Here is a 21,755-nt window from a genome sequence, read left to right as displayed (position 1 = left end):
CACATTGTCAATAGAGTAACCCAGGATCATCAATGGTTTCGGTTCTTTAAACGCTAGACACCCTCCTCCAGGGGGACCTGCCCAGGGTGATCAGATCAAGCGTGTGTCTCATAGTCAATTTGCTAATACGACCTCCACTGGACCCATAATGCTACTGTTGTTATCTTGATAACTCTCTCTCTATCCTCGGCTGTCAGTGTACACCTTTTTACAAACCCCGGCAAAAAAATCCTGAACTGGACTCTTCCACTAACCCTGTCCCCCTCTATATCCTCCCACCCCGCACCTGGTGCAACAAATGTACTTAACAAATGTTTCTCCCCATAGAAGACTGGGCTCCAATTAAGGCCTGTTAGCCCCAGGCCACCTGCCCTGCGTGCTGTCCAAGTGGACCCAGGGAGGCTGGATACTCACCGTGCAAGTGACCCTTCGTTAACACCGCAAGGTATCCGGGTCACCTAAAAAATGCCCAACCCAAAACTTAAATCTCCCGCTCTTTCCCATCAGGCCGAGAGCGTGAGACTGGCGGATGCACATTTCTGCACACCAAGCTTCTACCAGTCCAACCCTCTTCAAAGTTCATGCATTTTAGAACTGAACAGACATCATCCTCACCAGGACAACCGTCAGATGTCATGAACCTTTGCCCCGAAACAGCCTTGTAACTTACATGCACCCCCATACCTTGTCCTAGTCACCACGTCCATGGCGATCATAGAAAAACCTTATATTTTGTTTACACTTTGCCATTCATGCTCTCATCCCTAAACACCCCATCCCAACCTCCGGACGCCGCCAAACACACACACACACATATCCTTTCTCCTTCCTTCTGGTTCCTCTCCTCCCGCTTCCGACCTGACACCATTCTGGTTTATTCGAAAGTTGGGTTATGATTTGGGTGTGGATTGGTTCAGGGCTATTTACAGTCTTTCATTCTACGAGGGTTAGAAAGAGAGATATAAATTATTCAAGGCTATTTCCTGCCTTTCATCCTATGAGTGTTAGAGTGCGGATTGGTTCTAATTAAATCCTCGTAAAGACATCATCCTCACCAGGACAACCACCAGATGTCATGAACCTTTGCCCGAAACAACCTTGTATCTTTCATGCACCCCATACCTTGTCCTAGTCACCACATCCATGGCGATCATAGAAAAACCTTATATTTTTGTTTACACTTTGCCATTCATGCCCTCATCCCTAAACACCCCATCCCAATCTACGGACACCACCAAACACACACACACACACACACATATCCTTTTCCCTTCCTTCTGGTTCCTCTCCTCCCGCTTCCGACCTGACACCATTCTGGTTTATTCAAAAGTTGGGTTATGATTTGGGTGTGGATTGGTTCAGGGCTATTTCCAGTCTTTTGTTCTATGAGGGTTAGGATAAGAGATATAAATTATTCAAGGCTATTTCCTGCCTTTAATCCTATGAGTGTTATGGCTAGAGTGCGGATTGGTTCTCATTAAATTCTCACAAAGACATCATCCTCACCAGGACAACCGTCAGATGTCATGAACCTTTGCCCAAAACAGCCTTGTATCTTTCATGCACCCCATACCTTGTCCTAGTCACCACATCCATGGCGATCATAGAAAAGCCTTATATTTTTGTTTACACTTTGAAATTCATGCCCACATCCCTAAACACCCCATCCCAAACTCCGGACACCGCCAAACACACATACACACATATACTTTCTCCTTCCTTCTGGTTCCTCTCCTCCCACTCCCGACCTGACACCATTCTGGTTTAGTCAAAAGTTGGGTTATGATTTGGGTGTGGATTGGTTCAGGGCTATTTCCTGCCTTTCATCCTATGAGTGTTAGGGTTAGAGTGCGGATTGGTTCAGGTCTATTTCCTGCTCTTCATTCTATGAGGGTTAGGACTGAGGTTTAACTTATTCAAGGCTATTTCCTGCCCTACATTCTCTGAGGGTTATAATATAGTATTGATTGGATTAGGGCTATTCCTGGCCCCTTCAAAACATGAGGGGTATTTTTTATTATTCCTTTTCCTATCTAAGGAGTATCAGAAACCGAGAACAACAAAAAAATTATTTGTTCTTATCTCTGGAACATCATTACTCCCGGGCCAATTTTCCCTTTTAAGTCTGGATCTCCTTTTTTTAATTAGTTATTAGTCATACAACAACAAATAATATCCATTTTTTGACAAGTCCTTCAGAAAGAAACAAAATTCAAAGAATAATAAAAATAATAATTAAATATTTCAAAATTCAATATTTTTTATTTGTCACATATACAATTATATAGAGCACATATAAACAGCAGTGAAATGTGAGTCGGGTCTGCTCCATGGACAGTGCAATTATTAAAGAATACAACACAAAAAAAAAAATGTAAAAAAAAACACAAATATGTAGCTATCAAAGAATGAAATAAAAGTAAACAATAAGAATGAAAATATTTTCAAAAAAAGTGTATACTGTAGAATTAAATATAGAATGGAAAATAATGTGCATGAAAGTACACTGTATTCTTAAAAATTAAGATACCCAGGGATGTACAAGAGGCAATGTGCATATGTGCATTATACTGTAGTTTTAATATTAAGATACACAGGAAAATGTGCAAACAGGTTGACACTGTCAGTATGTCAATGTGAGGAGGTGAATGATGAATATCTTACTGATTAAGTGAATTTTAAGTGGAGACATGAAGATGTTAAGCAGCTGGTTTTGAGTTTAGGAGCCTGATGGCCTAAGGGAAGAAACTCCTTCTGAGTCTCTCGGTTTTTGCCATCAGGCTATCGAAGCGATTACCAGATGGCAGCAAAGTTAAAAGATGGTCACTGGGGTGGATGGAGTCCTTGATGATTTTAACAGCTCTGCTTTTTCAGCGTTTGAGGTAGATTCCTGCAGAGGAGGGAAAGCAGACCGGAAGATGTGATCAGCTAAGTGCGCAACTCACTGCAGGGTTTTGCAGTCTTGACTGGAGCTGTTCCCAATACACTTTCTATAGCCCCGGAATAGAAAGTTTTCAGGATTGTTGGTGAGACCTTGAATTTCCTCAGCTGTCACAGATGGTACAGTCTTTGCCTGGCTTTATTAACCTGAGTTTGAATGTGTGTAGTCCAGGGGTAGGCAAGTTCGGTCCTAAAGAGCCGCAGACCTGCAGAGTTCAGCTTCAACCCTAATCAAACACACCTGAACAAGCTAATTAATCCATTCTGGATTACTAAACTACAGGCAGGTGAGGTTTTTTTTCAGGGTTGGAGCTGAACTGTGCAGGACTGTGGCTCTCTTGGACCAAACTTGCCTACCCCTTGTGTAGTCCAAATCAGGTCCTCGGACATGTTTACACCAAGGTACTTGAAGCTGCTCACCCTCTCCACAGGGTCCCTCTGATCATAAGAGGAGTGTCAAATCAAGGCAAGTCATCTTTATTTATATAGCGCTTTAAATAAAATACATTGCGTCAAAGCAACTGAACAACAATCATTAGCAAAACAGTGTGTCAATAATGCAAAATGACAGTTAAAGTCAGTTCATCGTTGAATTCAGTGATGTCATCTCTGTTCAGTTTAAATCGTTTCTGTGCATTTATTTGCAATCAAGCCAACGATATCGCTGTAGATAAAGTGACCCCAACTAAGCAAACCAGAGGCGACAGCAGCAAGGAACCGAAACTCCATCGGTGACAGAATGGAGAAAAAAACCTTGGGAGAAACCAGGCTCAGTTGGGGGGCCAGTTCTCCTCTGACCAGACGAAACCAGTAGTTCAATTCCAGGCTGCAGCAAAGTCAGATTGTGCAGAAGAATCATCTGTTTCCTGTGGTCTTGTCCTGATGGTCATCTGAGATAAGGTCTTTACAGGAAATCTGTAAATCTGGGGCTCTAGTTGTCCTGGTCTCCGCTGTCTTTCAGGGATGTAGAGCACCTTTCAAGGTGCTGATCCACCATCTGGTCTGGATACATACTGGATCCAGGTGACTGCAGTGATCCTCTGATCTGGATACAGACTGGATCTGGTGGCTACGGTGACCTCGGAATAAGAGAGAAACAGACTAATATTAGCATAGATGCCATTCTTCTAATGATGTAGCAAGTACAACGGGTGGTATGGGAAGTGTTCCCGGTTCACCTTATTAATGCAGCCTAAAAATCCTTTAACAGATTTGGATATTAAAAGCATATTAGTATGTTATGTGTAAGCCAGGTTAAAGAGATGGGTCTTTAATCTAGATTTAAACTGCAAGAGTGTGTCTGCCTCCCGAACAATATTAGGTAGGTTATTCCAGAATTTAGGCGCCAAATAGGAAAAGGATCTGCCGCCCGCAATTGTTTTTGATATTCTAGGTATTATCAAATTGAGTTTTGAGAACACAGCGGACGTGGAGGATTATAATGTAACAAGAGCTCATTCAAATACTGAGGTGGTAAACCATTCAGGGCTTTATAAGTAATAAGCAATATTTTAAAAAGCTATACAACGTTTGATAGGGAGCCAGTGCAGTGTGGACAGGACCGGGCTAATATGGTCATACTTCCTGGTTCTAGTAAGAACTCTTGCTGCTGCATTTTGGACTAGCTGTAGTTTTTTTACTAAGCGTGCAGAACAACCACCCAATAAAGTATTACAATAATCTAACCTTGAGGTCATAAATGCATGGATTACCATTCCTGCATTTGACATTGAGAGCATAGGCCGTAATTTAGATATATTTTTGAGATGGAAAAATGCAGTTTTACAAATGCTAGAAACGTGGCTTTCTAAGGAAAGATTGCGATCAAATAGCACACCTAGGTAGCTGATGACGAAGAATTGACAGAGCAGCCATCAAGTCTTAGACAGTGTTCTAGGTTATTACATGCAGAGTTTTTAGGACCTATAATTAACACCTCTGTTTTTTCAGAATTTAGCAGTAAGGAATTACTCGTCATCCAGTTTCTTATATCGACTATGCATTCGATTAGTTTTTCAAATTGGTGTGTTTCACCGAGCTGCGAAGAAATATAGAGCTGAGTATTATCAGCATAACAGTGAAAGCTAACACCATGTTTCCTGATGATATCTCCCAAGGGTAACATATAAAGCGTGAAGAGTAGTGGCCCTAGTACTGAGAGGTACTCCATACTGCACTTGTGATCGATATGATACATCTTAATTCACTGCTACGAACTGATGGCGGTCATATAAGTACGATTTAAACCATGCTGATGCACTTCCATTAATGCCAACAAAGTGTTCAAGTCTATGCAAAATAATGTTGTGGTCAAATGTGTCGAACGCAGCACTAAGATCCAATAAAACTAATAGAGAGATACACCCATGATCAGATGATAAGAGCAGATCATTTGTAACTCTAAGGAGAGCAGTCTCAGTACTATGATACGGTCTAAATCCTGACTGGAAATCCTCACATATACCATTTCTGTCTAAGAAGGAACATAATTGTGAGGATACCACCTTTTCTAGTATCTTGGACAGAAAAGGGAGATTCGAGATTGGTCTATAATTAACTAGTTCTTTGGGGTCAAGTTGTGGTTTTTTGATGAGAGGCTTAATAACATCCAGTTTGAAGGTTTTGGGGACATATCCTAATGAAAATGAGGAATTAATAATAGTCAGAAGAGGATCTATGACTTCTGGAAGCACCTCTTTTAGGAGCTTAGATGGCATAGGGTCTAACATACATGTTGTTGGTTTAGATGATTTAACAAGTTTATACAATTCTTCCTCTCCTATAGTAGAGAATGAGTGGAACTGTTCCTCAGGGGGTCTATAGTGCACTGTCTGATGCGATACTGTAGCTGACGGCTGAATGGTTGCAATTTTATCTCTAATAGTATCAATTTTAGAAGTAGTTCATAAAGTCATTACTGTTGTGATGTTGGGAAATGTCAACACTTGTTGAGGCTTTATTTTTTGTTAATTTAGCCACTGTATTGAATAAATACCTGGGGTTATGTTTGTTTTCTTCTAAAAGAGAAGTAATCAGATCTTGCAGTTTTTTTTATGCTTTTCTGTAAGATAGGTTACTTTCCCACCAAGCAATACGAAATACCTCTAGTTTTGTTTTCCTCCAGCTGCGCTCCATTTTTCGGGCTGCTCTCTTTAGGGTGCGAGTATGCTCATTATACCATGGTGGCATACTGGTTTCCTTAACCTTCCTTAAGCGTAAAGGAGAAACTGTATTTAAAATGCTAGAAAAGAGAGAGTCCATAGTTTCTCAACATCAATTCCATGTGACAGTATTAAACCTAGAGTATGATTTCGACAATGAGTAGGTCCTAAAACGTGTTGTCTAACCCCAGTGAAGTTCAGAATGTCTATAAATGCTGATCCCAATGCATTATTTTTTTTATTATCAACATGGATATTAAAATCACCAACTATTAAAACTTTATCTGCAGCCAGAACTAACTCGGATGTAAAATCACCAAACTCTTTAATAAAGTCTGTATGGTGCCCTGGTGGCCTGTATACAGTAGCCAGTAAAAACATTACAGGGCATTTATCATTAACATTTGTTTCTCTGGATAATGTTATATGAAGCACCATTACTTCAAACGAGTTATACTTGAAGCCTGTCCTCTGAGAAATCCTGAAAACGTTGTTATAAATTGAAGTAACACCTCCCCCTTTGCCTTTTAGACGTGGCTCATGTTTATAACAGTAATCTTGGAGGGTGGACTCATGTAAAATAATGTAATCATCAGGTTTTAGCCATGTTTCTGTCAAACAGAGCACATCTAGATTATGATCAGTGATCATATTTTTACAGAAAGTGTTTTCGTAGAAAGGGATCTGATATTCAATAAGCCAAGCTTTATCATGTTTATCCGTATTGCGTCTGTTTTTTATTTGTTGAACCTCAATTAAATTATTAATCATAACTTGGTTTGGACGTTTTTTGTATTTTCTAGTTCGGGGAACAGACACAGTCTCTATAGTGTGATATCTAGGTGAAAGAGTCTCTATGTGCTGAGAATTAGCTGACCTCTGTGACGGGAGGCAGCTAGCAGACGGTCGGTTTAACCAGTCTGTCTGCTTCCTGACCTGGACCCCAGTTAGTCAAGTATAAACACTAAGACTATTTGCCATATTTCTAGAGAGAAGAGTGGCGCCACCCCAGGAGGGATGAAGACCATCTCTTTTCAACAGGTCAGGTCTGCCACAAAAGCTTGTCCAATTGTCTATGAAACCTATGTTATTCACCACTTAAGACATCCAGCCATTGAGTGATGACAATCTGCAATGCATCTCGTCACCACGGTAAGCAGGGAGGGGACCAGAGCATATTACAGTGTCTGACATCGTGCTTGCAAGTTCACACACCTCTTAAATGTTATTTTTAGTGATCTCCGACTGGCGAAGTCGAACATCATTAGCGTTGGCATGAATAACAATCTTACTGTATTTACTTTTAGCATTAGCCAGCACTTTTAAATTGGCCAAGATGTCAGGCGCTCTGGCTCCCGGTAAACATTTGACTATGGTGGCTGGTGTCTCTATATTCACCTTCGGTACAATAGAATCAGCAATAACTAGAACTAGAGCACTTTCATCAGGTTTCTCAGTGGGTGCATCACTGAGTGGGGAGTACCTGTTTAATGTTTTGATCGGAACAGAAGAGCGGTGTTTTGACCCACGACTACGCTGCCTCACCGTCACCCAGTTGCCCTGCTGCAGGGGCTCTGTTGCCGGAACCGGACAATGTACAGGAATCCCTGAGCTAGACGCATCCAAAGCCGTATCTAGAGCCCTAACATTCTTACTGTCCTCAATTAAAGTTTGGATGCCTGTCTCCAATTCTGAAATCTTCTCTGTCAGCCTAACTATTTCCCTGCATTTATCACATGTGAATCCCTCACCTGCGACAGAGATAGATAAACTGTACATGACAAGAGGTGCAAATAACTATAGCAGGAGAAGCCATTACTCACCGTGCTTGATGAAATATTTTTACCACAGTTGTTTGATGAACTTGTGAAAAACTGGAGTGAGAGAGAGGATAGGAGAAAAGTAAACATCGATAGGTTCGAATGAAAATGCTAATGACAAGCGCAATGCAGATGTACTGCACTCACGGATATAAAATAAAAGTGAATGATCAAAATTAATCTGATAAGATTGACCGATAATATCAGAAATATGGTGTGAATTAAGTTATATTTTATCACTTTAAAAAAACAGAGTGATAGTAAGATAGATATTCTAGAGAAAAAAAAAAGAAAAAAACAGCTACAGAGTTACGATTAGCTACAGCAAGGACAGCAGGAAGTAGATAAAAAATACTGTCCAACAGTGACACCCGCAGTCAGGGAGGATCTATTAGGATCAATTCTGATACTATGTGCAGCCTGCCAGTGATGGGGAACAGTGGAAAACTGTTCTGTTTTCAACATTGCTCAAAAAGTTGGCCCATTTATCATCAGCCTAAAACAGCTGAGCAACTCGAAGCCTGTATTAGACAAGAATGGGACAACATTCCTATTCCTAAACTTGAGCAACTTGTCTCCTCAGTCCCCAGACTGTTATAAAAAGAAGAGGGGATCCCACACAGTGGTAAACATGGCTTTTTAACCAACTTTTTTGAGATGTGTTGATGCCATGAAATTTAAAAGCAACTTATTTTTCTCTTAAAATTATACATTATCTCATTTTAAACATTTGAAATGTCATATGTTCTATTCTGAATAAAATATTGAAATTTGAAACTTCCACATAATTGCATTGTTTTTATTCACAATTTGCTCAGTGTCCAAACTTTTTTGGAACTGGGTTTGTAAAAGTATGCGCTCTTAACATTTGTGCATGCTATAGAAACCACCTACAACTAGGCGAAGTATAAAAAGAGAAAAGTGGCCCTAAGCAGCTGCCTACAGATGCCAGGATCCACCATTGCTAGATGCATTTATACATTTACTAAAAACAAGCACAACATCTGGTGTTGGGGGGGGGGGGGCACCTGGGGTGGCCAGTAACACCCCTAGCCATCACATAGACACACCCGCTTTAAGGATTCATCTAAATTTAATTTAGGATTTATGTGAAGATTATATATTTATTATAATGGGTCTACTATGTGAAAATTGTTTTAAGTTCACTTTAATTGTATTATTATTCTTTTTTTTAACATAATAAATGTTCAAATTGATAGCTCTCAATTATTATGTAACGTTAAATGACTATAGTCAATCGCTAAATATTGAGTTGGGGGGGCAATTTTATAGAGAAATCAATATTGGTATCATTGATACGGACCTTCAGTAATAGAACTATACCATTAAACAAATAAAAAATATATATACAGCCTTTGTTGTTTGTACATAAATTTGAAGACTGAATGTGAAATTATTGCTTTAAGTGCATTAAAAAAAAAAATAAGTGGGATTAATCGTGATTTCAGAAAAATGTTCCATTAGTTATTTTAATTGATTGACAGCACTACAAGAAACGCATACATTTTTTCATTTTTTTCATTCTTCTCTGCATGAACAAGTAATGACTTAAACATAATATTCTCACTTAACAATTAGTTAAAATAGATCAAATAAATTATATTACTCCAGAATTTCTAAAATGGACACAAAACTAGTTACAAACACAGACACAAAAATATAAAACAAAACACTAACAGCTTCTAAGAAAAATATGTATACCAGTGGTTTTCAACCTGTGGGCCGCTGTGGTATTGGAGGTGGGCCACGAATTACAATTAAAAGAAATATTGTTAATATGTAAAAGTGTCTAAGTCATAACAATTTCTCATATATATATATATATATTTATATATATATATATATTAAACCGTAACTATGCTTCCACTATTCGAGCTGATTAGTTTAAGAATAAACCACCCATTTATCTTCGATATTTTTGCTGCATATGCTACAGAACAACAGCAGTTGTGCCAAGCGGTGCCAGACAGTTATTTTCTGTTACTTTAAGTTTTTACTAATTACTAAGTTATTAAACCAACAATAGCTGGGTCAGTTAATGTTTTTGCAGTGGGCCACGCAAACACGTGTTTGGTTGTGTGGGCTGTGAGTTGAAAAAGGTTGGGAACCACTGATGTATACTAAGCTTTAAATTACTATTGGCTAAAAACACACTTTTTAAATTCAGCTCTACATAACTTAATATTTTTACATTCTAACTTCAAGATTAGTTAAACTTCAAGGAATAATTCCCATTTCTCCCAAACTTCAGTTATAAAAATGGAGCTTAAATCATAACAAATTAAAGCATGTGGACAGCTATAAGAAATATTATGCACACACACAAAGCTAGAACTTCAGAACTGTTTTGCACAGTATTAAAACCCATGACACCTATGGAATAAGCCCATGAAACATGGAAACTTGTGTGAGCCAGACAGTACATTGCTAAAGCAGCAGCTTGTGTTCCTGACAGAATGGCATTTGATGTTTGACTAAAGTCACATGGGTCAGAACACAACATTCTGCCTGAAGCAAACGCCACTGCAGTCAGGATTCGGTTCGGACCGCAAAAGATCAAGAGTACTAATGATCTTGGCCAGAAAAATCAGCACAAGACCAGCTATGAAGTATTTAAAAATATTTAATCATGAATGCCAACAGCAAAATAATGACAACTGAGAAAAACGGAGTCTGCAAACGGTTTCAGCATTTGCCATCAATCCTTCTTTATTTATAATAAAGGAAAAGCAAGTCGGCCAACTAGCGAGAAAGACATTGAGTGTTTGCTAGTGCAGTTCGCATGACAGGAGCAGGCCTCTGACGTCTTTGGTCCGCACCGGAGCAGAAGGAACAAGATGGTGAAAGCACATGACTGAAGGCACTTGATTACAGCGGTCTCAGATCATTTTAGGGAAATAACAAACAAGCCTATCTCTCTTTTTCCATACACTAGGAAGAACAGAAGTTACTTGATAACAGTTCAATCAGAGAACTAATAAATCGCACTACATACATGGCCGGAGGCTACAAAACATTATATATATATATATATATATATATAGTTTACATATATACAGAATTGAGCAGAGAAGAGTGCCGATCATCATGACATGAAGCTTTCAAAAATAAGACACACAGACGGGCTCAATGTCGGCAAAACAATCTAGACAGAAGATCTTTCATGATCAAACAGATGTTTGTCAATCTGATATCCCAGCATGCAAACTCAAAGACGCTTTCCAAACTGAGTCTTTCAGAAAGGCTAAAAAGTAAGCCGAAGAAGTGAAGCGCTGAAGAACAGCGCAGCATGAAATGAGGCCTTGAGAGCACATGAATGTGAGGTATATCATGAGCGTGAAGACTCGTGCTTTAGCACCCGATCAGGGATGCCACACACCGGCTTCAATCCTCGACAACGTGACTAACGAACTACTCAGTCCACTAGAACAAACTCTGCCTGCTGCCTTAGTGTTGATCATCCGAGCATCGCTTTCCTCAACTCTGACTGTTTGAAAGAGGAAGCCCACGAGCAAACACTCATCACAGGAACTACTGAGACTAACACTGAACGCTGATGTGACAGACAGGTGTGAAAGAAGAGCAAGAAGAGTGAAGAGCAGAAGTTGAGTCGCAGCCCCAATGATGTAAACTTGACTTTCTCTTCATCGGACAGTTGTGTGTGTGTGTGTGTGTGTTCGGGGGGCATCACGGGCAGTGCGTTCGCGGTTGCCTCTGTGGAAGCCCGTTGTGGGCGGGTCGATCTGAACAATAGCCTGAGGAGTGGGAGGAGCCTCTCATGCTATTGGTCGGCTGGGAGTTTAGGTCAATCTGGTGACCGCGCTCTCCCTGATAGCGGTAGCTGCTTCGGCCGGGGTTTGGCACGGGATGGCTGTTTCCGTTATTTCGCTGATTGCCCTGGTAACCGTGAATGATGCGCCTGTTACCCTGGAAAATCTGCAAGACAGAGACAAGGATCAGCTCAAGACTGGCGTGGTACACAAGCGTCACTGTTGTGCTGTCAGTGTTGCCAGCTTATTGACTTTGTCGCTAGATTTAGATACTTTCCAGACCCCCTTAACGAACTTTTACAAAAAAAGCGACTAGCGACAAATCGAACAACTTTCTTGGACAAAGAGAGCAGCAGCACTTTGTTAAAAAAAGATATTCTGTTGCTTTTAACTGCAAGTATAGCCAAAATCACTGCACAACCATTGTCTTAATCATGTGTGTATTTGATTTCAGTAGACAATGTCGTGAATAGGATTTTAGTGCAGATTAACTTAAAAAAAAAAAAAAGAAGATTATAGCACCAGCCGAGATTCGATCCGTCACCATCTGTTTTTTTTCCCTATGAAAAGGTTTTCCCTATTTTGAGAATAAGGCTGCATTAACATGCCGTAGGTGAGCACAGGGTGGCAATACAATAATACACACTTACGCCATGAATATGCTAATAAGGCATATGACGTCATCTAGCGACTTTTCAGGCGGGGTTTAGCTACTTTGCATTGAAAGTATTTGGCATCACTGTGATCATTCACCTGTTTGTGCGGCACGCTGGGACGGCCCGTGTAAGCAGAGGCCTGATAATGCTGGAGCTCGGAGGGAGGCGGGGCTTTGGCAGGGGCGGAGCCTGTGACTGAGGAAGAGGTGGAGCTACAACGAGAACGGCTGGAGTAGTCCGTCTGAGGATGATACACTGCAGACAGACAGAGACCATCAGTCATCTCAACAGTTCTATGAACAAACAGTCATGATCAGGGTTGCCAGGTCCCAGCCCATATCCCCCCCAAAAGACTGAAATGTAACCCAATTTTGCCTCGTTCAATCACAGTAGAGGAGTACTAGTTGTGTGGGAAAACCGTGACTAACCCACCTGATCCAAACGACATGATGCTGCACTTAAGAGGCTCCAGATCATGGGAGAATTTCACAGCTTTACCAAGATCCTCATCATACTTGCGCTCACTGACAAAGTGCTAGAGAGAGAGACGGGCGTTAGACAGATGTACATGAAGCGTGATGATCTAGACAGTCACTGCTGTGTGTGTACCTTGATGTCCGCTCGTAGTTCAGCGAGCTGCTCCTCTGTCAGTGATGCCGATTTGTCAGCCAGTCTTCTCAGCTCCTCTGCTCTTTTCTGACGGCCGTCCAGAATCGCCACTGTCACAAGAACACAGGCCTGGTCAGACTCACCGAGCAGCATGAACACAGTGATCTCTCAGTGACTGTAATGGAGTCTCCCTCTGCTCAATGACATGTGATTCTAAATCAGTCTGCATTAAATGTGGTTTATTTGGACATACAGGGTTTTGATTTTGTAACTTTGCTTTGGTCAGGTCAGGTTATGCCCATGAAGAAGCACCAGCATGAAAACAATGACCGTGGGTTTGTTTGTCTTTTTCTTTTTCATGAGGTGTCAGCTTCTTTGGCCTTTTTTTTAAGACCAATTTATCCCAAAATACAAACTAAATTTAGATTTGCTTAAAAAGCTTTTCCAGTGTATCAACAGAAATAAAAGTATGTAAGACACAATGGCCTCTGATGTACTCATAGTGGCGGGTGGTATGCCCAAAAATTAAATGTATTTAAGACTTCCACTGTATTTTAATTTTTATTTATGCATGACCATGTGTAAACCACATTTTCTACTGATTTTAGACCAGAAATAGGCTACTGTAGTTGAATGATTAGGAATGCCCTATTTTAGATTCACTATTTATAATTGACATCGTCTGATAAAATCAACATGCATGTACCGTAGATGAGGCGGCTATGTGGTTGTTTTGGCTATATTACATTTTGTCTCATGCAGCGCACTGCCTGCATCCGAGTAACAAACAAAGAAAAAATACTTAATATGCATATTAACAGACAAACTATGCTAACTTATAATTCCAGTCTCTCTGCCGCTCACTGCACAGAACAGAACCTGAGAGAGACCACAGCGGAGAGTCAGACCTCGCACTCACGACATCTTCCAACTGAACCATAGCCAAGACTTATCCAAAAGTTGCTAGGGTTGTCAGTATATATATTCTATGGAAAAAAGCCAATAAAAGCATCTGAAAGTTGCTAAATCAAGCGCTGAAGTCGTGCTCGTGCGTGTGAGCTGATGGCAGCGATCGGTGGATATTGTGGACGACTTCTGTGTCATCACGTTCTTCAGCTTCAGAAGTTTCAAGTTTAGTAACATACAGCAGTGTCCTCTGCACAGTACAACAGTGAAAAGAGACCCCTCTCAATCACGTTCTGAACATTAAAGACACCAGGATTGCAGTATTTTAAAAATTCATATAAGAAAAATAAACATCGGTATTCGCCCAGCACTAACTCCTTATAGTAGTAAAAAGTTATTCTTGTCAAAACGGAGTTGACTTCATGTAATATAAGCACTTTTATCATTCCAGTGCCATTTATTTTTGACATGAACATTTCACTGTCACTGGGAAAGGAATGGTGAGGATCTGAACGACAGACGGACTCTAGATGTGTAGCAGTGCTGTCCTTCTACTCACTGGCTTCTGCTTTGACTTTGTCCATCTCAGCGAGCAGCGTCACCTCTCGATCCATGAGACTGAACAGAACAGGAACAGTTAGCAACAAACCCATCTCATGCTGAATAAAGATTATTCACTTCTCACAGGTTTGAGCCAATCAAATCACTCAAGTTTGATAAACAAAGGGAGTGTGCGTGAGCGTGTGTGAATGAGTGATTGAGCAAATGTGCACACGTGAGCTAGCGGCGTGTGTGTGTGTGTGTGTGTGTGTGTGTTACCAGCTCTGCAGCTCAGCAAATGTCTGCTTCATGCTCTTGATGGATGTGTCCATCTCTTCTTTCACCACGACTCTATAGCGGGACAGTGAAGCTGCACATCGCTGGAGGTCCTTCACGGAGCGATCGGCGTTAGGCCCTGAGTAAACAAACACTAGATCTTCACAAAGAGTCTCATGAACACACAAGCATTATTAACAGCGCATGAGTCCCAAAACCTCCAGCCATCGGTCTCCAGCACAGAATTAAACATCCGGGACCAGTCAGAGGTTTGGACACCCTTTTTCACTAATGTACATCTCCGTGTCCCTCCTCCACCAGCGTTTAAAAGCCTCATGATGACGACCACAATGTGATGTAATCTAATGTGATGTAAAAACTTATATATTTTTTTTATTATGCGTCACAGAATTTCGGTCAATCTTAATTCACTGCAGCACTTCAGGAATATTTAAGTGAAAAGCAAAAATAAATAAATGTTGCTCTCATTTTCCATTCACTTTTACAGTACACACAAAAAAAAAAAGGTTTAAATGCATCTCAAGTCAGAAAACATTTAGTTGTGTCTTCACTGCTACGGACGGCGATCAACGAGAGCAGCTGAAAACAGATGGTCAAGTTAGGGACACTCACAGTGTTTGTATACTGTATACTTAGGTGCCCTTGAGTAAGGCGTCAAACCCCCAACTGCTCCCCGGGCGCCGCAGCTCCGGGTGTGTGTGTGTGTGTGTGTGTGCGCACTTTGGATGGGTTAAATGCAGAGCACGAATTCTGAGTATGGGTCACCATACTTGGCTGAATGTCACGTCACTATCACAGATGAAGTGAATTAAATACATGTCACACAGACGTTTCAGAAACATTTCCATGAGAAACAAACACTTGATATACTGCTTAATACAGCGCCATCTTTTCAAGAATAGAGTTCAACAATCATATATACTATTTAAAGACTAATAAAGTAGGGGTATATATGTTTTTATCAGTGTTGCATGATAAACGTGACAATACAACAGTGCAGAGACATCTCAAGTCAGATTGTGATCGGTTTGCGCAGTGCTGCATGAAGTCGAACACACCTTTTATCATGCACTTTTCTGATTAAATACTTTGCAGATTGTTTTCATTTAAAGGATTGGCTACATTATAAATTGCAAAAGAGATATTTTTCAAAACCCATATGACCTGCTCTTTAAAATAGTATTTTTCTAAATTGTAGCTTGAATAACAGGCTGATCACGCTAACCCAAACTCACAGTCACGTAAGCTTAACTTTCCTTTTATTTAATCAGCTGGAAGAACTCAGCCTTGGTTTCATCGTGTGTGAAGCAGACAGAGAGACGAACACAGACTGATACAGAATCTCTTACCCATCTTTCTGCCGGCAGGACCTCGCTGTGTGTCGCTGGACAGAACCGGTGCAGAGGGATGATGGGAGCTGGACACAGGCTTGGCTTGAGACTTGTTACTGGTTCTGTGATGGTTCTGTCGTGCTCCAGGTTCAGTACTGGGCTGAGGGGCGGGGCTTGATGTGGACCCCACACCTCCACCTGCGGCAGAGGACAGAAGGGCGGAGTTATAGCTCTAATCACCGCTCAAACACCTGAAGGCATCACCTGCTCTCAGCAAACACACCTGTGGCCTCCGAAACCTCAGGGACAACCGTTTCCAAGTCGAGCTCCGCAGCGTCCAGAGAGGCGGAGTCCAGCTGCTCGCTCAGAGAATCCAGCGAATCACCATCAGCCGCTGCTGAACCGTTGGCATGGAAACCATTAACCGCTTCCTGACACTCAGCGTCTGGAGCCAATTCGGCAGGAGTCGAGTCTGTGGGAACGTCAGTTTGTGCCTTTGGCTTCTTTTTCTTCTTGGGCTGTGAGTGAGAGTGTGACCACAAGCAGCAGTTAAACCTTTAAACGGTCATCGTTCAACTCCAGTCACACACACACACATTTAGACTGAATGTTTGGTAAAGCTCGTTCCCTCACCTTCTTTTTCCCCGTGACATTCCACTCCTTCAGGATCTCCACGGCCCCGCCTAACACACACACACACACACACACACACACACAGGTGACAGTCACACTCGGGACACACAGTCTCCTACGAGACCCGCCTGAGGGCACTGGGTGTGCGTTTGTTTTTTCTCTTTTCTTTGCCAGCTTCTATGGCTATATTCATGGTTTAATTCATTAAAGTAAAACTAAAGATGTCTAAGTTTCACTAAACTGAAAAACGTAATGTTTTTAAAAGTGTTTGTACCTTCCACAAACGCCTGCACCGCTCGATCCACGCTGTTCTCGAAGTGCTGCAGCACCAGAGTGATCTCATTATTGCTCTTGTTGGGAACCACGGCTCGCACGGCGTTTATCTGACGAGAGCCGAAACATTGAGTGAGTCGAGCCCGAGATTCACAGACAAGAGTAAAACACTGACATCAAGAGCACAGCTGAAGACTGAAGAACCCAGTCCCATCCTGCGTAAACGAGCCCAAGAAAAACAGGAAAACCATTCGTACCTTTTCCTTCATATTCTCGAACGATCCTCCTTGAGACATGACCATTTTTGAGTGCGTGTCGAACACCACTCCTGACACATCTGGAAAAAGAGGAGGGAGGAGAGACTGAGAGACTTCCACGTGTTCAGTTCTGAAACGCAGCTCGACTTCAACAGCACACAAAGTCCTGGCAGAGGATCTCAGCTAAAGCTTTTCTCCAGAAATATGTAGGTCAAGAGAAGAGCCAGAGAGAGACAGGAGGGGCTGAACGGGGAACGATTCAGGATCGGTTATTACATCCAGAAAAACCAGCACACTAAATTAAGTCTTTAGAAACAGCTCTCAATCCCACTAGCAGTAAAACTAGAACAGAGGCAAATATAAATCATACTTCCACAAAAACAAACAAACAAACACATGACTCTGTTTAGAGCAGCATTACAGTAGGAATACACTGTATGATTTGTATGATTTGTTTCCCAGTTTGTAGTAATGCAGACCGCTAGTTAAGCATCACACGTGATGTTACTGAAGATCAAACTATTATTGTATGTTTGCAGAAATCAGAACTGCACCGAGACAGAGGAAGCTCTCAAACTTTCATCGCTGCACCTCGCCTGACGTTTCATCTGATTTATCTTCACATTTTATTTATTTTTCCATTATTTTCCAGTATGTTTGTCCTTTCCATCTCTGATTGTTCAGGGAGTCAGAATTACCTTAATGACCCTTCTAGAATATATTTTTAGAGCAAACCTGCCCATCGATCTGTCTGTGAAAGGAGATATTCTTCAGTAGCAGCACTGGACCGAATGAAATCAAACACTAAAACAACTCCGACATAAATGTGACTTCTGTCGGTCCGAGCACAGCTTAAAAGTTCATTTTCCAACTCTGTGCTGGTTCAGTCTTCTTTACAGAACTAGAAAAATAAAAATTTTACTAGTACAGTGACTCTCAGCAGGTTTTCATGTTAATTCTCAAGAAATCTGAGAAGCTGCTGTCTGAGTCTACATCAGTTTGACTGGAGTTTTATTCAAAGAATGCGTCTATTTTCTACGGCTGCACAATAATGACCACAATCATATTAGTTGATTCCACTGTAATTGTGATTAATCACGATGATCACAAATAACATTCAATTATGTTTTGAATGGTTTCATTATTGTTTGAACTAGCTGAAAACACTCTTCCCGAAAAACATATTGCTTTTCTATAGTATTGTTTCAAATACACATTGGTTTGCTTTATCCATATACTAAATAAAAATTGTAATAATTGAAAACTTTAAATAACCTGTAGAAAGAAAGAATAAACACCTTCAGTGCAGAATCATTTAAGTGGACTCTTGAGCCTGTACATAATTGTGGCATCCATAATTATAATCAGAATTAAAAAGTTCAATTAACCATGAAGCCCTACTAGTTTCCACTACTCCGGGTTTACTCCACGTCTCGGGAAATGCTGATGCTTTCGTGTGCAGATCTCCCTCTGAGCAACATTTCTCAAGCTCTTGAACAGTGAAACTGATGAGACATCAGAAATATCAGCCATAAACACACGAGACACAGCGAGGAGCGGTTTAATCTGGTCTCTGAAGACACATCTGCTCAGAGTCGACAGAGTTCTGCTGCTTCCAGCTCCACCCCGCGATCAGAGTTCAGCAATTTGCAAAGTCAGTGAAACACAAAGATTTCATTTGCCAAACAAAACCAGAGACTGCGGACAGAAACAACTGCACTGGAAGCGTTAAAGAAACTTTTCATCAAAGGTAGTCTGGTCTGGTCACGACCGCTTTCTCCTTCAGCTTGAGAAAACACAGGAACCAGATCTCAAACTAACACGAACGATGCTAACGCCACTTTCGTGTTCTCAGGTTTCTAACGACAGAATCAAAGTCTGCTGTTACAAAATAGAATATGTACTTAAACATATTTGAAAACAAATTACTAAAACTACAGAAAAAGTGCTAAAGCAGATTAAGTTGTTCAAACTAAATTCAATGTAAAGCAAAGCTAGTGCAATGAAAATTATAACATTTAAACTGAGTGGGTTATAAACACAGAGCGCTGCCTTTATAATTCCTCACCAACACTATATATAATGTTTAATAGCATAAAAACCATCACAAACACAAGCAGCTTCCATACAGACACAGAACACATTTTCATCAGAATTAGTATGGATACGTTACTGATACTGCTCCTGACAGATGATATGAACCGATTCATATTTGGGGATCGCTCACCTTTATAACTGCTCTTCCTCGCCATCCTCCTCCTCAGTCAGTCACAGTTCTACAGGAAGAGAACAATCTGAAGTTTAACACCAGGCTTCGTAATCAAGACTCTAATCACTTAAAACAGTTCAGATCTCAAATGTAAAATGATGTCAGTTGAATTTCAACAGACTCCCTGAGGCTCATGGAAACATACTATGGTAAGTTAAAGCAGAGTTAAAGTCAGTATTCGGGTTTGTCGCTCATTAAAGTGTCCAGAACTGAAGCGATGGCTGCTCGAGACAGTTTATCACACTCGATCACTCGAGAAGAGAAACGGTGTAAAGTCACTGAAGAAACAGCCTTAAGAAACAAAAAACATACATTCGCATACAAATACACATTTAAAAAAAATATATTACCCAACATTTTATTTTTAAGGTAGAACGATTTTAATCACTAATTGCATTTTTACACAACCAAGTTAAGGCTGCACCAGTTAAACACGCAATGCTGCATCAAAGCCAGATTACATTATGCCTGCTCAGAGCCACCTCAGCCCTAACATCAACACATACAGTGGGAATTACTATTTATGCCACCCCTAAATCTGTGTAAAGACACCTAATTACCACTTCAGATGCACCTCTGAGCCGCCTTCGCAGTGCAAACATTATAATATCTCACATTTGTTTGATTAACTTACAACAAGACACACTAAAGATGATGAGACACGGCCAATCTTGCCACCAACAGACCCCCAGAGCAGACACCGGGCCCTCGCCAGATCTAACCCATCCAGATGAAAACCTGTGGTTCATTCTGTGAGAAGGAGTCCAGCAGCTTCTCTTTAGCTCTCACTCCAGCATCATTAATGACTGAGAGGAAGAATTACTCCTGCAGACCAGCAGTGAACTCTTCCTGCGCGAGGACCAACCTCCACATCCTCACACTCACTCCTCTCCCCCTCTCTCTCTCTCTCTCTCTCTCTCTCCTCCCTGTCTTCTCACCCATCTCACTCTTCTCTCCCTCTCTCCGTCTTCTCCCTCTCTCTCTCTCTCTCTCTCTCTAAATCTCTCGAAACATTCGCCGGAGAGGACCGAGCAGAGTCGAACAGGAACGACCTGATGGATCCGTGAGAAACCGAAGCGTCTGCTCTTCTAAAGCCCGTCACAGAGATCACATCTGACTCAATTAGTGCTGACTGACAGCGGGACAGAAACGCTCCGCAGTACCGCAGTAGTTCCGTTCCTCCCGAGAGCCGCGCGTTCCGCCTCCGCCCGGATCTATGAGCCCAATAACCACAGACTCTCTCTCAGGAAAAATAAACTTCAACTATGCAAACATGGACTGACGCACGCACGCACGCACGCACGCACACACACACACACACACACACACACACACACACCCACCCCTCGCGGGCGTCAGCACATCGTGCCATCAAACAGGTGAAGCCGCATTCACGAACTATATTTAACCTGACCGAACACCGAGCGCTGTTTACCAAAGAGGAGGTCTCGCATCTCGGTTATGCAACCGGAATATTCCAGGGGTGAATCGTCGCTCCGCGCCTCGGAACCGGATCCATCCGCGCAGAGTTCCTGCTCAACCTCAAGACGCGTAACACGAGCTGCGCGATGAAAAGGTGAGAAGAGAAGAAAAGAGGCGGAACCGGAGCCGGACAAAGCGCCGCTGTGTTCCCGTTTGGAAACGGGCCACCGTGACAGGAAGCGAACTGAATCCCGGCAGGAAGAACGCGCTGATGTGGCACTGCGCACGTGACACGCGTCAAAACACTCGTCCAGAGCGCCTCGAGACGCTTTTGCTGTGAATGATCGCGATGTAATCCTGAATCTGGGTGCGTTTATGCGGCGACGCTCAGAGATCCGTGATTCGCTCCCGAACGAGTTAATAACGCGCGTGAACCGAGACGAGCGTTTCTGATATACATCACACTGCGGCGCGCGCTACTATGTGGCAGTATCTTAGCAACGCCTCTGCTAGCCGCGGAGCTAATGTATGCTAACCGAGAGCGACGCGCACAAAACGACGCAAGGATGAAAACAAAGCACGAGATTTACCACACGACTCTCGCCGCTGCAAACGGGTCGCAGGGTGTTTGTGTTCGCAGTCACGGGGAATAACAAGAGCTACGGAGCGAAGACTTCTTACCTGAACGACCAGCAGGAATCCGCGAGACGTGCACGCGCAGCGTACGCTCTTTTATTTGACTTTTGCGCGATCGCTTTTGCGAACGTCTGTCTTTTCTTTCAGCCGGCTCACGCGTCACTTCCGCTCGACCAGCGCGCGCCCCTCACTTCCGCCCTGCTTTATATCCGCA

The 21,755-nt window shown here is 41.9% G+C and overlaps 1 protein-coding gene across 2 annotated transcripts; it reads right to left on the bottom strand.

Annotated features, from left to right (window-relative positions):
• Positions 1-10,629: 10,629 nt before the first annotated feature.
• On the bottom strand, positions 10,630-21,714 carry LOC113089465 (spermatogenesis-associated serine-rich protein 2-like). Of its 2 annotated transcripts, none has more exons than XM_026256027.1 (13): positions 21,587-21,714; positions 19,442-19,490; positions 17,215-17,294; positions 16,959-17,067; positions 16,685-16,734; positions 16,335-16,569; positions 16,070-16,249; positions 14,703-14,838; positions 14,443-14,501; positions 12,978-13,087; positions 12,801-12,903; positions 12,466-12,623; positions 10,630-11,878 (listed from the first exon to the last, which is right to left on the bottom strand). In XM_026256027.1, the coding sequence occupies exons 2-13, from the start codon at positions 19,464-19,466 to the stop codon at positions 11,630-11,632; spliced, it is 1,494 nt and encodes a 497-aa protein (XP_026111812.1). In that variant the 5' UTR covers positions 19,467-19,490; positions 21,587-21,714; the 3' UTR covers positions 10,630-11,629. The 2 variants fall into 2 exon arrangements, with proteins under 2 accessions (XP_026111812.1, XP_026111813.1); XM_026256028.1 differs by lacking the exon at positions 21,587-21,714 and adding an exon at positions 20,919-20,942.
• Positions 21,715-21,755: the final 41 nt, after the last annotated feature.

The sequence above is a fragment of the Carassius auratus genome, unplaced genomic scaffold (genome assembly GCF_003368295.1).
Source record: "Carassius auratus strain Wakin unplaced genomic scaffold, ASM336829v1 scaf_tig00049942, whole genome shotgun sequence".
NCBI classification, from domain to species: domain Eukaryota; kingdom Metazoa; phylum Chordata; class Actinopteri; order Cypriniformes; family Cyprinidae; genus Carassius; species Carassius auratus.
This window is presented reverse-complemented; position numbering and strand designations above follow the sequence as displayed.

What these genes read in the sequence shown, in the direction of transcription:
- LOC113089465 (XM_026256027.1), bottom strand. Translation starts at nt 19,466, where the DNA reads ATGGCGAGGAAGAGCAGTTATAAAG. An exon ending in ATGTCACGGGGAAAAAGAAG is followed by an intron (nt 16,570 to 16,684) that starts GTGAGGGAACGA and finishes TCTCACTCACAG; the next exon opens with CCCAAGAAGAAAAAGAAGCC. An exon ending in CATCATGTCGTTTGGATCAG is followed by an intron (nt 12,624 to 12,800) that starts GTGGGTTAGTCA and finishes GTCTGTCTGCAG; the next exon opens with TGTATCATCCTCAGACGGAC.